The sequence below is a fragment of the Balaenoptera musculus genome, chromosome 9 (genome assembly GCF_009873245.2).
Source record: "Balaenoptera musculus isolate JJ_BM4_2016_0621 chromosome 9, mBalMus1.pri.v3, whole genome shotgun sequence".
Classification (NCBI taxonomy): domain Eukaryota; kingdom Metazoa; phylum Chordata; class Mammalia; order Artiodactyla; family Balaenopteridae; genus Balaenoptera; species Balaenoptera musculus.
This window is the reverse complement of record NC_045793.1, coordinates 38,391,934-38,409,306: the sequence shown is the minus strand read 5'-3', so window position 1 is coordinate 38,409,306 and position 17,373 is coordinate 38,391,934. Positions and strand designations below refer to the sequence as shown.

General features: G+C 38.1%; 1 protein-coding gene across 2 annotated transcripts in view; it reads right to left on the bottom strand.

Annotated features, from left to right (window-relative positions):
• The window catches only part of DOCK4 (dedicator of cytokinesis 4), a 506,020-nt gene that overhangs the window by 94,793 nt on the left and 393,854 nt on the right, over nt 1-17,373 (bottom strand). For both annotated transcript variants that reach the window (XM_036863604.1, XM_036863605.1), the window contains exons 26-27: nt 13,228-13,326; nt 1,376-1,470 (exon numbers count right to left, since the gene is read on the bottom strand). In XM_036863604.1, the coding sequence (XP_036719499.1) occupies nt 1,376-1,470; nt 13,228-13,326 (194 nt within the window). The remainder of the gene's footprint in view (nt 1-1,375; nt 1,471-13,227; nt 13,327-17,373) is intronic.

The window sequence follows — 17,373 nt, the reverse complement described above, 5'->3', positions numbered from 1 at the left end:
ATGTAAAATATAATATGCCATATTATACTGTTTGTTACTTCACCAAGTTTTTAACACAGCATTTTAACACCTCCCCGTTTATAAATGTATACTGCAGCAGAAGCCATATTAGGCATATCTAATCAAAATCAAACCCTATTTTCCTGAGGCTGTTACCACCATCATATCTGGGCATCTGGGGAGGACATATAGCATCCTTGGTCTATGAATAGATACCTGGAGAATCTAACCTTCACCCTAAGCATGAGAGTGTTGGGGATGGGAGAAAACGAAGAAGGAGAGGCAGGCAAATGTGGGCTTCAAGGAAAGAATGCTTATGAAATAGGGTAAACTACAAGTGTGGAGATCAGGCCACTTTCCTAAAAAAACTTCATCTTCATTTTGTATCCTGAGATACTAGAGGCAAGAAGTGTGACAGCAGATAAATCCATGACACTGTGCCCTCCAGGAACAGCTCCTGCCATTCTGACCATCCCCTACACTCTCCTTTCCTGACTCCTATTCATCTAAGTATTGACCTCAGATCATTTTACCTCCCCCGCCCCCCGATATGCTTAATACAAGCTAATCTAATCAACTCTCAGATATTCACTTTTACATCAGCAACTTCCCATATGTGTGTATCTAGTTCTGAACTTCCTTCAGAGCACTATTTCAGCCTTCTGCTGGTCACATTTCTCAGGTGTATAACAGGATCTTCAATCTTCATGTGTCCCACTCAAGGGTCATATCTTATTCCCAGTGCTGAGCACATGGGAGATGCTTAATGGATTCTGCTGAGTTAAAATGAATTAAGAAAGATCAAAAACGACTCAAGTGTCCAGCAACAGGGCTGGTTAAATAAACTATGGTACATCTAGTCAATAGAATATTATACAGCTACAAAAGAAAAAGAAACCATAAATGAATGAGGAGCTTTCTACGTGTTGATTTGGAAAGACTGCCAGGATTTTTAAGTGAAAGAGAGATGTGCAGGAGAGTTTACCTGCTGTGCTACCTGCTAGGCCCTGCATACAGGAACAATGGAAGGACATGCAAGAAACTAATAAAAGTGGTTACTTCAGGCTGGGGGTAGGTGATAAATAAGGTAATGGGAGGGGGACTTCTCAAGGCATACTCTGTTATATTGTTTGGTTTTGAACTACATTAATATATTACCTATTTAAAACAAATAGTAATCATTAAAAAAAAAATAAACAAAAAATAAACAAGCAAAAACAACCCAAAAAACGAGTGAGAAATTAATTCAGAGGCAAAGAAAAAGAACTGCAGGATTTGGAGGTTTCAAACTTGAGATCAAAGTGAAAAGACTGTTTTGCAGTCTCCTCTCCCCCTATGCAATGAGCTGCAATTATTATCAATGTAAATGTCTTACTTGTTAGCCACCAAGCGCATGACAGTCCAGTCCTTTGGAAACATCTCTGGGCGTATCAATATTCGGAACACAGTAAATATCTGCAGCAGGAAATCCTTGGATAAGGAGGAAAGAGACAATTTTACTGAGTTATTATAACTGTCAACACACACACACACACACACACACACACACACACACACACACACACATACAGTGCTGTTGTTACCATTTCCAAAGCAATTACAGAGAAGGGAGCCCTACTTCAATAGTTTACCCAGGAGAGGGAATAATTACCCTTCCCATTCTTAGCACCCAGCTGGTTTGCTACCCTTCCCAAATGTTCCTTTTTCCTTCTCTTTCTCATGCACAGTGGAAATGACTTTTGGGTTTTCTTCACAAGCTCCAAAAATTTAGGTTTTAGAAATAAAATGGAAAGCTAGTTAACAGAAGATTAGCAGGGAAATATATTTTCTTTCTTCTATTACAGTATCCTAAACTTCAGAACTTTTCAACTCAAGAGAACTGTAAATAGTCCTGGTTCGATTTTGCTTTCCTTTAAGTGGGTGTCAAAATTTAGAAATTTTTTGCTTAAGATGATTTTATGTTCATTGAAAAGCATCTTAAGCAAAAACCCAGGTTTCTTAGAGGGCATTCTGAAGATGCAGTATTAATGGGATGCATGCAGGTTTATAGAATCTGAGGGTCCTATGCAGAATAAATAGAAATAACGGATGTGCGCTAAGCTGAGCCCAGTGACAAGTCCTGAGAAGCTAAGAGTGTCAAGGTATTCTTCACAGAGATGCCATACCAGGGGGAGTGGTATTTACGGCGATGTTATCTTTAAACTGATCACCTGGAAACACTCTTGACAAGAAGCTATTGTCAGGCATGGAAATATCATTTCTTAAAACGTTACAAGAGATAGGCTCAAAGTGCTGGAGCACGATATACTTAACAAGGAATCAAGAAGATAACACACCGCAGGTAATGAATAAAATGGAGCTTGCCCTACTCAAAAAGAGATTGGATCAATCTAGCTATCATTTAGATTTATTAACTAGAAAACTTAAAATTTTTTTTGTAACTTAAGTACTGCTAGGAAAATATATTTAACAATCTTATTGAAGGCAACAGTATGGTTTTGCTTAGAAAAAACACCCCAAACACAAGAGTTTTATTTATCAAACCCAACAACACATTATGTTAAACACGTAAGCTGCTTGAATATAAGATTACGATTGTCACTCATACCCTTAGAAGACAGAAAGATAGAATCTAGAAAACTAAGAACCATTTGGGAGCTGTGTGTGTGTGTTTACATATTCTAACAGCTTTGATCAAACGCATAAATATTTTGACAAGAATTTATTTTAGCTTCTTTGGCTTCAGCACACATACGTTGATGTGTGGTACGTACCATGTGGAAACATGCCCAATAGGTCATCTTTCTTTAAATGGCCAGACAGATCCTCCCTGTGTTGTCAGAATCCCCAGTTTCCCAAATGTATTCTACTACAGGTCAGATAATTTTGGGAAACATCTCCCATTCTAGCCCTCCCTTGGGATAGGAGGTCATTAGCACACTAAAACTGTGAGAAGCCCTTTTTAATGCATTTCTAAAACTTATTCCAAACGGTTTTCCGGTAGATTCTTTTGAGTTTCCCAGACATGAACACATATAATCCCTGAGAAAAATGATGTTTGCATTTACCTTTCAAAGTGTTACAGCTCACTTTAGTTTCCTGTCTTGTTGCATTTGCTTAGATAGATATTAAAGAAAAAATCATGAAGGTGGTGAGTCGCTTGTTTTTTCACAGTCTACAAGTACTTAGGAATAGTTTAAATAAATTCTAAAATACTGATGTTTCATCTTTTCTCCTTCAATCTTTTAACAGAATTGGAAATTGGAAGCAGCACCCTTCGCGGTGGGAAATAGGAGAGTGTGATGTCCGTTGCACAGAGAAAAAAATTGGCTGAAAAATTGGTGGCAGGAGGCAAGATATCTACCTTCTGGGCTAGCAACTTGGATCATTCTTTTGTAGTGCAGGGGACAAAGGTGACGTTATTCCAGGTATAGGATTGGAGACAGACAACCTGTTTCTGTACCGTCTCATTTTCCTATTCTCATTTATCTCACAAAATATAATAAAAGGTGTGCCAGCATGGGACCTTGTGCCAATGCTTATGTATGACATCAACCTTTATTTCCCTGAAGAAAACTTTTCAGTGTCTCAGGTAGCTTTCTAAGCTTCATCTACCTTTACAGAACCAAAGACATTCATTTGTAGAAACCTTACAATGAAAATAAAAGAACATTATACTGAGAATCAGGAAATCTAGATTTTAATCCTGCCTCTGTCATTAACTGGCTCAGTGACCTTGGTAACTTATTTCACCTCTCTGGAACTGAGCTCTGAGGCTTTATAATGCAGGGGCTTGAAGGTCTCTTGTAGTTAGAGAAGATTAAAAATAATTAATATGATCACGTATCTATTCATACAGTATGCAAACATGTTTCTTATTTCTCAACTGTAGGCTAATGTTTTAGCAGATGGTAACACAAACACCTTCCACTGTGGTACTTACATGTAATTTAGCAAGTATTTCTTGTCAGCTGCTATGCGACAGGTTACATTTCTAACTCAGTTCCAATGTTTTAAAGCACTAAGACCCGAACGCTAGATTCTGCATCCTCTCCCTTCCCTCCCCCAATACAATGGTATTTCCTTGTCTGTTCTGAGTACTTTTCAACTCTGATTATTTCACTAAACAAGAACTTCTGCGTAGATATGTGAAATTATTTTGCACACATAACGATAACTAAATAACAGATTCTTTTTATAATCTAGAAAAAGAACACTGCTGTAATAATATTCCTGTTTGGACAGCACACAGAAATAAGTGTTTCATATGCCATCATTTCAAAATTGGCCGCCTGGGAGCAGTTTCTTTTCTGTTTGTTTACTTCAAATAGCACAACATGGTTACTTAACTGTATTCCCGGTAATTATTCAAATAAGGGTTCAAAATTAAAAAAAACAAACAGGGAGGTGTTACTTTACAGAAACACTTTTTCTGCAGTGTGAGAGGTTCAGGTAAGAACGTTCATGCGAAAACCTTCAAAAACAATAAAAAGTCTCACATTCAAATAGAAAAGAAAGCCGGAGCAGTTGTTATGATGTTACATTATCATTAACACTTATTCATTCATAAATATCGGGTCCTTTAATATGTGCCGGGCACTGTGTAAGATGCTGGGGACACCTAGTGGGGTAAAATATACTCTTTCATTTATTCATGCAATAATATTTATGGAGTGCCTGCAACATGCCACACCAGAGTTAAGTTAGTTGAATGTGAACTTTGCCTTCCTGGAGCTCAGAGTTTTGTGGGAAAGATGAATGCTAATCTATTTACGCACGTGGTACAAACTAAGAGAAATCTGAGGGCCAGGTATTCCACACAGAGGGAAGGGCACCTCCAAGCCTCAGACTCAAGACAGAGGTTGCCCAGGCTGCAAAGGGAAGTGGCAAGAAATGGGGCTGGTAGGTAAGTAGGGATAAATAAAAGATGGATAGGGACTTCCCTGGCCGTCCAGTGGTTAAGACTCACGCATTCCAATGCAGGGGGCGTGGGTTCGATTCCTGGGTGGGGAACTAAGATCCCACATGCCTTGCGGCATGGCCAAAAATTTTTAAAAAAATTAAAAAAAAAAGATGGATAGATAAATAGATAGAAAGATAATGATAAATAGGGACCAATCAAAGGTAAATAAATAAATACAAGGTAAATAAATCTCATACCTTTTCCCTGGTAAGCAGTTTGGAAATTTATCCTGAGGGTGATGTGGAGACACTGAGGGGCTTTATGCAGACATGTAAGAGGATCAAATTCCGGTTTTACAAAGACTTTCTGACTACAATATATAACACATTGTTTTGTGTTTACACGTACTATAGTATCAGAATAGCACAGATAGAAATCAGGTGTATGAAACAGAACTGGGGAGGCACAGAAGGAGGCCTTTTGAGATCATGAAACTTGAGTTAAGAGATTTGGGAAAAAAAAGCATCATGAGGTACGTAGACAGCCCGGGACACTGTCTCCTTATGTCAAGAGCAATGAATGGGACAGAGCCTTCTAGATACACATTTCCTTTACTTATGATTTAGACTATAGTCAATCTTATTTTAATATTTTGCAACAAATTTCAAATGTGTAACACCCTTGATGCAAGGTCTGAATTCAATTAAAGAGTGTTAATAATCGTTATCACATTGAAACTAATATCCTTAAAATTGACTATTTAAGTACATCATGCAAAAATAACTCTCAAATGGTCCTCAATCCTCAAGAACTATAGAACTATTTTTCTGTGATAAAATAAAGACTATAAGTTGAAATAACTGTATGGAAAAAGGTGGCTTCTGAAGCAGGCAGACATTTATTATGAGGGTTGATTCATTCAACAAAGATTTAATGTTCCAGGCTCTGTGCTTAGGACACAAAGACAGAGCCCCTACTCTCAGAGAGCCCATAGTCATCAAGAATACAAGGAAACAACAAATAATAACATGCATTGTTGCACATGCTGTCACAGAGGGGGACTTTAGTCTATGAAGGCTTCATTTAAAAAAAGTGATACCTGGGCCGGATTTTACAGCAGGAGCTGAAATCACGAAAGGGATTAACAGGGTACAAATTAGGCAATGGAAGTGAGGTGGTGGTGGAATAGGCATTTCAGGTAGACAAAAAAAAAAAAAAAAAGATCCAGAGGAATTAAAAATTATCTATATGGTTTGTTAGGCATATACAAGTAATCGTAGTAATCTTAAGTGACTGGAATGAAAGGTATTTGGAAAGGGATGGAGGACGAGGATGGAAGGTAGACTGAAGATAAGGAAGACTTGACGAAAAGACTGGACTTTGTCCTGCAGTTAATGTAAAGTCCTCAGAGTTTTAAAGTTGGCTTGAGACTTGATCAGATATCATTGTTGAAAGCTAGTGGGCCAGTATAAGGGAGACAATGAAAGGTAATAATAATGCTGTACATAACTCCCAGAACATGTATACTCTCAGGCTTAGAGCAAGATCCCCACAGTTCTATATGAAAAGTCACAATCAACAAAAAACAGGAGTTTTACTGCTCTCTATATACATAAAATGCCAGGGATATGGCCCCAGTAGAAGGTAGGTGTATAATAAAACATTACTGACTACAGAAGAAGGAAAAAAAAAACCCTAATCACTGCTTAGTTTTTGCTTTTGTTCATTTCTAAACTAATGGCATGTTCTAGAGAAGGAAGGAAACAATGCAGAGGACCAGCGCTCAGGTCCGTGCTCCTACACACTTCAGGTGACGCTGTGACTCACAAGTACTTGAGGACCAAGGAGAAGAAATGGCCTACTGTTCACGATGCTCGAAGCCACTCCAGCAGTAACCCTGGAGACACCCAGGTTCTCCAAGCAAGAATGAAGTTAAAACTGCACTAGGCTTAGCAGATACTTGAGAATTACAGACTTTCAACCTTCATTTTGATTTAGAGACCCACGGGGAAATGCTAGGTCAAATCTCTCTTTGAATTGATAAGAAGAGAAAAAAAGCAGTGATGCTAGGAATAAAGAACAACCAAAAAAAGATTAATTTGAAAATCTCAATATATAATTTGTCAGTATCAATTAAGATTAAAATGTATATATCCTGGGCTTCCCTGGTGGCGCAGTGGTTGAAAGTCTGCCTGCCAATGCAGGGGACGCGGGTTCGCGCCCTGGTCTGGGAGGATCCCACATGCCGCGGAGCAACTGGGCCCGTGAGCCACAACTACTGAGCCTGCGTGTCTGGAGCCTGTGCCCCGCAACAAGAGAGGCTGCAACGGTGAAAGTCCCGCGCACCTTGATGAAGAGTGGCCCCGCTTGCCGCAACTAGAGAAAGCCCTCGCACAGAAACGAACACCCAACACAGCCAAAAATAAATAAATAAATAAAATGCTGGCTTAACTCCTAGAGAGTTTCATTACAACAACAAAAAAATGTATATATCCCATGATCCAACAGTTCTACTTCCAGAAGTTCATTCTACAGCAATAAGGGCACAAATCCATAGAGATATATGTATCAAGATGTACACCACAGGATCCTTTCTAATGGCAAAAATCAGAAACATCCTGAATGCCCATTAAAAGGGAAATAATTAAATTATGGATCATCATATAATGAGATTCAGAAGAATGAATAATGTACTGGGCTATATAATGTCCATGGTATATTATTGTGTGAAAAGACGTGCAACCACTATGAACAGTATGATTCCATTAAAAAATGCACGTGTGGATATAGCATAGAAAATAGTCTATGAGGATACACCCCTATGTGTTAACAGCAACTACCTCTGGGGAACAGAATACATGTGTGTGGAGGAAAAGAGGACATACGCTTTATTACTTTAAACCAATAGGGTTATGTGGGATTTTTAGTGTCTAATCCCAATAACAGTTATCATTTTTCATTAATATCACTCTATTAAGTTGTACCTTTCCTTACTGGTCATTCCCTTATTTACTCAGTTTCTAACCTAAATGTAGATACAAAAAAATCCCCCCAAATCCCAAACTCTCCCTCTGCCAATTTAGCCTTTTTAGACGTCCTCACTTCATGACTAAAACTACCTCATTACTTCTGAAGAGCTGACGAAGGAAATGTTATACAATTTGATAGCAAAGATTTTCGTTTAGGAAGGTTTATTAAAGTTTAGGCAAAAGCTGAGTTTAGCTGCCTGAGCAAAGAACTGAGACGTTAATAGAATTCCTAGCCCTCCCAATTACTTGGGAATGATGATAGTATTAATCTTCATCGCAGGGAGTAGTGAAATGAGATGACGCAAGAAAAGAGTTTAGCGCTGCATCCGCCTCACGGCTGAGGGAGTGGGGCTGAGGAGGTGCTACATAACTGTTAGCCATTTTCACTGTTGTTGCTTATACATCACACTCATTTACAACTTAGTGATTTAGATGCCCCGATAACATTAAGGCATTAACAGAGATCGTTTTATTAGTCTTGATATTCCCAACATCTAGCCAAGGTGCTCAACAAATGTTTACTGAGTCAAGCAACTGACACAATAAAATAATAATAGTGCTTACCCTCATGGGGTTCTTTTCAGGATTAAATGAGTTAATATTAATCAGCCTCTTAGAACAGTGCCTTACATGTACTAAGTTCTATATAAATGTTTGCTGTTTGAGGTCGTCAGTTCCTTTACCACAATACCCAAATCCCATAGTCCTCTAAGATTTTTGGTTTTATAATCCATTTGGCAGCAAAGCCTGACCCAAACTACTCATAGTCTTTATTTATCCCACCTAGAGCGAATATTTTATTTAGCTGCAGAAATACTGAGATGTTTGATTATACAGTTGACCCTTGAACAACATGGGTTTGGACTGTGCAGGTGCACTTATACAAAGATTTTTTTTCAATAGTAAATACTACAGTACTACACGATCCGCAGTTGGTTGAATCCGTGGATGCAGAGCCATGGATGTGGAGGAAACATGGATAGGGAGGAACCACGTGTACAGAGGGCTGACGCTAGGCTATATGTGGATTTTCAACTACACGTGGTTCAAGGGTCAGCTGTAGTTGCTACCCCCAATTCTACTGGAGGTGCTATATGATACTATACAGTATATGTGCCATATTATCTTTCTGAAATCTCAAAAATTCTGATTTCTGAAATACATTTGGTAGAAGGACTTCAGACAAGGGACTAGAGACCAGTGCTATCATCTTCGGAAAATCTTGTAACATAGATTTCAGTAGCATAAATATGGATACTTGACTTTGAAGAAAATTGAGAACAGGAAAACTTTACTTGTTAAAAGGTGGTATTTGAACTTTTAAAATACAGATTAAAACCAGCTGACTAATTAACCTTTAGTAAAATAAATGCCCTCCAGTTTGCCTTCACTCCAGTTATCCCCCTTCCATTCTTACACTGGGGAAGGTGTCCTTCCTCCCAGTCAGTCCTTCCTCCCAGTCAAGGCTAATTAGGTCCCTCCTGCTGCTTTCTTAGAGACCTCCCCCTGTGAGTTAGGACCTCTTTTATCTTCAACGTCTCCCTCTCCACCAGCTCTGATCATTTTTATTTAAATATGTTTAAGTCTCCTCCATGATAAATATTCCTCTGACATCCCAAGTTCTCCTTCAGTAGACACCTTATACTCCTCTTCTTGAAACACTGTCTACATCCCCTATATCTTTTTCTTTTTTTTTTTAAATTCCTCAGTCCATGACATCTTGGCTTCCACCCTCACCAATGCACTGAAAATGCTCAAGTTCACCAAACATTCGATAATTCAATAGTGCAACCAGATAGGTCTTTCTTAACACAAATGTGATCATGTCTGTCCCTTCTTAAAACCTTCCATAGTTTTCCAATGTCCTCAAAATAAAGTCTATGCACATTCACAGAGCCTTATGTCTTACATCTCTCTTCCTCACACTGTACAGTCGGTCTATCAATCTACAAATGTTGCCTGAATGCCTACAGCATGCTAGGCAAGTTCTGGGATCTGAGGATACAGCAGTGAACCAGCCGTCGTTTCAGACATCAAGAAGTTTATAACCTAGTAGCTAGGAGTTGGGGATACACATAAACAAATAAACAAAAATATTCCCGATTCTAATAACCGTTATAAAGGTGGAATGGCAGCTGTGGTATGTCAGTTAGGATATTCAGGTGATGTTTTAGTTGAAGATCTGAATGTCTCAGCCAAAGATGGACAGCACACTCCCACCCAGCTCTCAGCTGAGACCTCCCTTGGGGAGTTTTCCTCTAGCCTTGAGTTGGGGCTGACAGCAATTCCTAGGTGCTCCAAAGCACCGTGTGCTTGCTCTGTGTGTTCACCACTCTCATTTGCCTGTGTTACTGCCCATTACCAGTTTGACTCTTCCCCCTACAGGAACTGGCCTTTTTGTTTCTGGTTGCATAATAATGCTGGTAGCACTTGGTATGTCAGAACTACTCAATCTGAAGGACAGATAGAGTAATTAATATTGTTAAAAAAATTTCCCTGGCCTGAAGGCCCAGGTTTGTTTCTTATTGTTTTTAGGTCCGGCTATTTTGAAGTGTGAAACATGTGTCCCTTGAAAAGGTGTGTGGCTGACTGAAATGAGGGAAAGCCACATAAAACACTTTATTCATTACTTTCATTTGCTTTATTATTGTTAACGTGAATATTAAGGCATAAAACTCAATACCTAGATTAAACAAATCATGTTTTTCAGCTTATGCTTTTCTACTATTTTTTTCTTATTCCCAGGCCCTGTGAAAATATGTAATTTTTCCTATGTGAAATTTTGAAATACGAAGTCATAAACTTCTTGAGTAAAACCTAATGGCTCCTCAGCTGTGTTAAATATTCAACTTGTGATGAAAATTAATAACTGCACAATTATTTTCCTTTTTAACCATATGCGTTTCTGTATGTAAGTGGGTAAGTTCTAAGATCTTTATCCATTTTTAATTCTAAACTCAAGATTAAATATAAGCATGAAAAACATGATATTTTCAGGCTTGGGCATATGCTAATCAACTGTCAGATAGATTACATCTGCCCAAACCTATTCTTTGTTTCATATGACTCAGCTTGTCAACTGATCCAAGGTAAATGAGAGATTCTTCTGAGATGATACAACAGTTAAAAGTCAAAGATAAGTGATCCCTATGTGTTATCTATATTGAAAAAAATCTAGAACTCTTCCTCTAAGGCACTATGAAGGCTTGTAATCATGCAAACGTTACACTGTGACTATAATCACTGTCTTATAATTCTCCATCCCCCAGTGATAGGGATAGAGTAGGATAATTAAATAGTTTGTTTAGCAATCCCACTAGGGAAGGGAATTTTAAGGAAGTCTGGGAGACTGTTGTAAGCTAACGACCACTCAACAAAATAATCCAGTAACCTAGCAACAATCTATACTACCTTTTAGGAAGAGCAGGTGCATTCAAGGGCCAGGCACACTCAAGCCACAAGTCCTGATAGTTAAAACACAAGACAGTAGATATGGGATCTGAATCATGTTACACGAAGTCAGGGAATTAATGGTCCTTGAAGAGTAGCATTCTGCATGTAGCCAAGACAGGAATATAGGTGAAAGGGGAAAGAAACTAGGTGAAAGGGGACATTATACCAAAATCTGAGATGAACTACCATATTTAAGTATATGTTAATACCCTTTTGCTAATACACATATGATTTAAATAGCGCCATGACAGTCCTGGTTAGACCATACAGGGTCAAAGGAGGAACTAATGATGTAAGCCTTGACATGTACCCAAAAATGAGGAAGAAAGTCGTCTTCTCCCCTCCCCACTTTTTCTTTGATTATAAAAGTGTAGCCCTCTTTGTTCTTGGGGCCGTGCTCCCTTGCTGGCCTGCTTGTAATAAACTCACTCTTTGCCTATCGCTTTGCCTCATGCTGACTTCTTTCTCTTCTGAGACAAAAGAACCTGAGCTTCAGTAAGTCCTGATACCAGGTGAGTAGTTTCAATTAAAAGACAGTGGGTTTGGGACTTCCCTGGTGGTCCAGTGGCTAAGACTCCGCGCTCCCAATGCAGGGGGCCCGGGTTTGATCCCCGGTCAGGGAACTAGATCCCACATGCTGCAACTAAGAGTTCACATGCCGCAACTAAGACGCAGCACAGCCAAATAAATACATAAATAAAAACATTAAAAAAAAAAAAAGACAGTGGGTTCAAATGTAAAATAGATAGCTAGTGGGAAGCAGCAGCATAGCACAGGGAGATCAGCTCGGTGCTTTGTGACCACCTAGAGGGGTGGGATAGGGAGGATGGGAGGGAGACGCAAGAGGGAGGAGATATGGGGATATATATATATGTATAGCTGATTCATTTTGTTATACAGCAGAAACTAACACAACATTGTAAAGCAATTATACTCCAATAAAGTTGTCAAAAAAAAAAAAACAAAAAAACAGTGGGCTCAAGTCCCCTCCTAAGTCAGAGATCGTGCGTTTAAGTCCCAATCTGAGGGTGACTTGGGTTCAAGTCCCAGACCGTGGGCTCGAGTCCCAGTCTTAGTTTTGGCTGGGTTCAAGTCCCATCCGAGAAAGAGTATGGTTTCACCAGCAGTTAAGTGACCCTTCCATTTTGATGGTTTATGTATGAAGCTGTCTAGAAACTGAAGCGATGGAAGAGAAATAAAAGTAAATACGGACAGAAGATACATCATTCCTGTGACTGAGGACAATCAGCTTCTAAGATTTTAGTGAACACCATGAAGGAAGCATTAAAGTCACCTAAATCTTAGCAAAGATTGGATTTTTACAAACCCAGTATCAATATTTTCCATTTAATGTCACTGTCAGAGTAGCACAGCATATTGATTAGACCAAAGGCCACAGAGAATGTCGAATACAGCTCTGCCTCCCTAGTCAGAATGTTGTAGCCAGAACTTCTCACTGTTTTTAGAGGGATGAAATCAGCTGATATAGTAATACATACTCCCTTATCTGCTATTAAGGCAATATTTCTAAGTCCACTTAACTAGACTCAGTCTATTTGCTTTTGTCTCATTAGTTCTGTTATTCTGTTTCTAGGTTACTGGACTTTGATGGCAGGCATTTCAAATCCTATATGCTTGTCCAAAATAAGAATTAATTGCGTGGCTTGAGTACAGAAATTTTAAAGAATCAAGACAGAAGAGCAAATCTGTGGATAAATCTGATAAAAGACAGAATTTAATGGAATCAGGTAAAGCAATTGTCAAAAACCCATCTGAACGATGATGAATGAGAACAAGAGAAACTAAAAAGATATATTAGACACTTTAAAAAATGTCACTTACCCTTAGTTCTTCTTTCGTATTGAAACTATCAAGAAGCTGTTGATAATGTCTATCTGTCATTTGCCGTAACAGGGACAGGAGACAAGCAACAAACTCCCCCTAATTGAAAAGAAAAGGAAGCATGTTTTTTAGTAAGTACATCAAAGAACATCAGTAACTTACCTTCAACTGATCGCAAATAGAACACTTGAAAAGAAAACCCATTATGATCCAAATTTACCCTATGATGTTGTCTTAATCTAAATTAACCATAATATTACAGTCAAATTTCTCCCTGTAATGATTATCATTTACTTGGTACACATGCACTTTAAAATTTAGAGTGGGGACTTCCCTGGTGGCACAGTGGTTAAGAATCCGCCTGCCAATGCAGGGAACACGGGTTCAATCCCTGGTCCAGGAAGAGCCCACATGCCTCGGAGCAACTAAGCCTGTGTGCTACAACTACTGAGCCTGCACTCTAGAGCCTGCAAGCCACAACTACTGAGCCCGCGTGGCACAACTACTGAGCTCGCGCACCTAGAGCCCACGCTCTGCAACAAGAGAAGCCACCGCAATGAGAAGCCCGCGCACCACAACTAGAGAAAGCCCACACACAGCAACGAAGACCCAACGCAGCCAAAAATAAATAAATAAATAAATAATGAAAAAATAAAATAAAATTGAGTGGATTTTTTTTTTTAACTTGGGTGGAAGCTTTTCAGTAGGGAAGTAACTCCACACACTTAAAGAAGATAAGGTACTGAGGCTCCTGACCATTTATTAAGCATTTACTATGTCTTCGTTCATTATATTGTTTGAGCCTCATATCAGCGTTATAAGGTAGGGGGTATAATACTAATTTTTTTCTTTTTTTTTTAATTGAAGTATAGTTGATTTACAACATTGTGTTAATTTCTGCTGTACAGCACAGGGAATGCTAATTTAAAGAAAGTAAAATGTAGGTTTGGTGGGCTAAAAGACTTGCCCAAAGTCACACAGCTAGAAACTGGCAGAGCTGTAGTTATTCCTGGGGTTTTCTACTCCAAAGCTCTTCCTGTACCTTCATGCTCCATTTATAATTCACATGACCTTCTCCAGCTCATCAGAGTGCTCATCTGCTGACTTGTTGGGTGTCGAAAAAGCCATACATTGCATAATGTTGGTTTCAATCTCCTTTTAAGAACAGTTTATTTATTTTTTTAAAATTTATTTTATTAAAGTCTAGTTGATTTATAATGTTGTGTTAATTTCTGCTGTACAGTAAAATGATTCTGTAATACAGAACATATATATATATACACACTTTTTCATATTCTTTTCCATTATGGTTTATCATAGGATATTGAATATAGTTCCCTGTGCTATACGGTAGTACCTTGTTTATCCATCCTGTATATACTAGTTTGCAACTGCTAACCCCAAACTCCCAACCCACCCCTCCCCCATCTCCCCTCCCCCTTGGCAATCACAAGTGTAAGAACAGTTTAAGTTAACTGTGATCCTTTTGTGCTTGGGTGCTATGTGATTGACTCCTACAAAGTCCAAATCTTAAAAATTAAAAATGAAAAAGAAAATATATATATAGCATCCATAGATTTGAAGACTTATAAAATTGCTATCACTTGCATTTCCTGATGCATTTCTAACTTAAAATATATGTTTTCAATGCAAACTTTTTTGCTCAGCAAAGAATTTATCTACTTTTAGTTACATTTAAAACAATACAAGCACAACAGGAGAAGTAATCAGTGGTAACTGACTGTGGATTTAGAGAAATTCAGTTTAATTGGGAATTGGTTTCTTTGAGTTTACACGGAAAAAGATTATAGGCTCACATGTAAAATCTGAGACTAAAAGCTCTGAGTAGTCGGATTTACCAAGAGAGGCAGCTAAGTCAGGACAGTCAAACGTATCCCCACCAAGGCCATGGGAGGCCTGAGGATGCTACTTAATGGCCATGCCAGGGTAACCAGAGATGCAAGCTGGCTCCTTGCATGTGGATAATCATCTGCCACACACAGATATGACAAGTAATTATCCCTACATACTTTTTAGGGCAAATATTTAAGAACTAACCAGTATGGGTTAGCAGAAATACCCTCTAAGCTCAACATATTACTTCGTTAATGCACAAAGGAACCCTTGATACTTAACACAAGAAATAGAACATTTAAGGGAACAATCATGAATATTTTAGTGTATGTGTATGAAGAGACAACCCAAGGCTAGGAAGAAACCACCTGAAAGGACTGGGAGCTCATACATGACTGGTGCTCATATATGACTGAGAATAGTGTTTATTCTCACCAGCCAGACTGAAAAATCCTCACTATTAATAGGGCATCAGGGCATCAGTTAGAGCACTAAAAGTACTCTTTTCCTCAGTAGTGGGGAAAAATTACTCCTAGAATAAATGCTGCTCTGATCCTACCTAAAAAAGTTCAAAAGCAAGGCCTGAAACAATCTAACAGTCCCCAAGAAACTGCCAACCTCATTCCACAGCAAAGGTCAAAGACATTTTTTGGAATTAAAAAAAAATTCACCTCCCAACAAGGTAAAATTTACAATGTCTGGCGTTCAATAAAAAATTACTAGGCTTACACAGAAATAGGAAAAAATGATGAAACAAATGAGAAGAGAAAATAATCAATCAACAGAAACAGACCAGAAATGACACAGATAATAGAATTAGCAGTCAAGGACATTAAAATAGTTATTATTACTGTATTCTATATATTCAGGAAGCTTGAGGAAAGACTGAACATGTTAATTAGAGGCATGTAAGATTTCAAAAGGAACCAAATTAAACTTCTAGAGATGAAGACTGTCATGTATGAGATGAAAATTCACTGAATGGGACTAATGGCAGATTAGACTGTGGACAAAGAATGTCACCTGCCGTTTCAGTCTACAAAGGCTGTTGAGTCATCATCTACTACAGCCATCCCTGATGGTGCACCCTGAGGGGAATTCAGGATGGAGAAAACAGGATACTGGTCCTAGATAGTTAAGATGCACATCAAAGGAATAATTTCAATAAGCCCAGACTCTTGAATCTTCTCATACATAGAAAAGCACTAAAATCATTTACTTGAGATGTCTGTTTTTTGTGATTAGCAATAATCTTTTGATGTTCGACTACATTTTTTTTTTTTTTCAGTAAAAACTCCTGTATATCCTGGTTCCTCCCTTACCTCTTTGGGACAGTCCCTCAGAACTATCTGAGAGGCTGCCATCTGGGGCTTATACTCCTCAGTAAGTCCACTGAATAAAACATAATTCTCAACTTTTAGGTTGTGTATTTTTTTTCAGTCAACAGACAATACAGAAGAAGACAGAGTAATAGATATCCTCCAAAATGAAACAGAGAAAAAAAAAAAAACTAAAAGAGAAGAAAAAAGCAGAGTGAACTCTAGGACAACTTCAAGTAGCAAAATATATACGTAATTGCAGACCTCAAAGAGAAGGGGTCAGAAAAAGTAGTTGAAGAAATAAGGGGAAAAAATTTCAGATTCTTTGAAAAGCATAAACCTATGTATCAAAGAATTTCAACAAACCCTAAGCATACGAAGCATGAAAAAAATTACACCAAAGCACAACACAGTAAAATTGCTGATAGCCAGTGATAAAGAGAAAATCTTAACACTAGTCAGAGGAAAGAAAAGACACATTATATACAGAGGAAGAAAGATAAGGATGAGAGATTTCTCACTGGAAACAACACAAGCTAGAAAATAGTGGCGTAATAGCTTTAGAGTACTGAAAGAAAACAACTATCTACCAAGAATTTGTTACCCAGTAAAATTCTTTCAAAAACAGAGAAAATGAAGACTTTTCAGACATCTCAAAACTTAAACAGTTCACCACTTCTACTCACATTATAGTGAAGGTTCTAGTAAGTGCAATAAAGCAAGAACAAGAAATAAAGAAATGCAGATTGGAAAGGAATTTTTAAAAAGCTGTCTTTATTCACAGACAACATATTTGTGTACAAAGAAAATGCTACAGAATCTACAATGAGCTACTAGAACTACTTAAGTGAGTTAATCAATGTTTAAGAATATAATAAGTTCAGTGTACAAAAATCAATTTTCTGCATAATGAAAATGAACAATTAGAAATTGAAATTTAAAATAATATAATTTATAATACCATTAAAATATG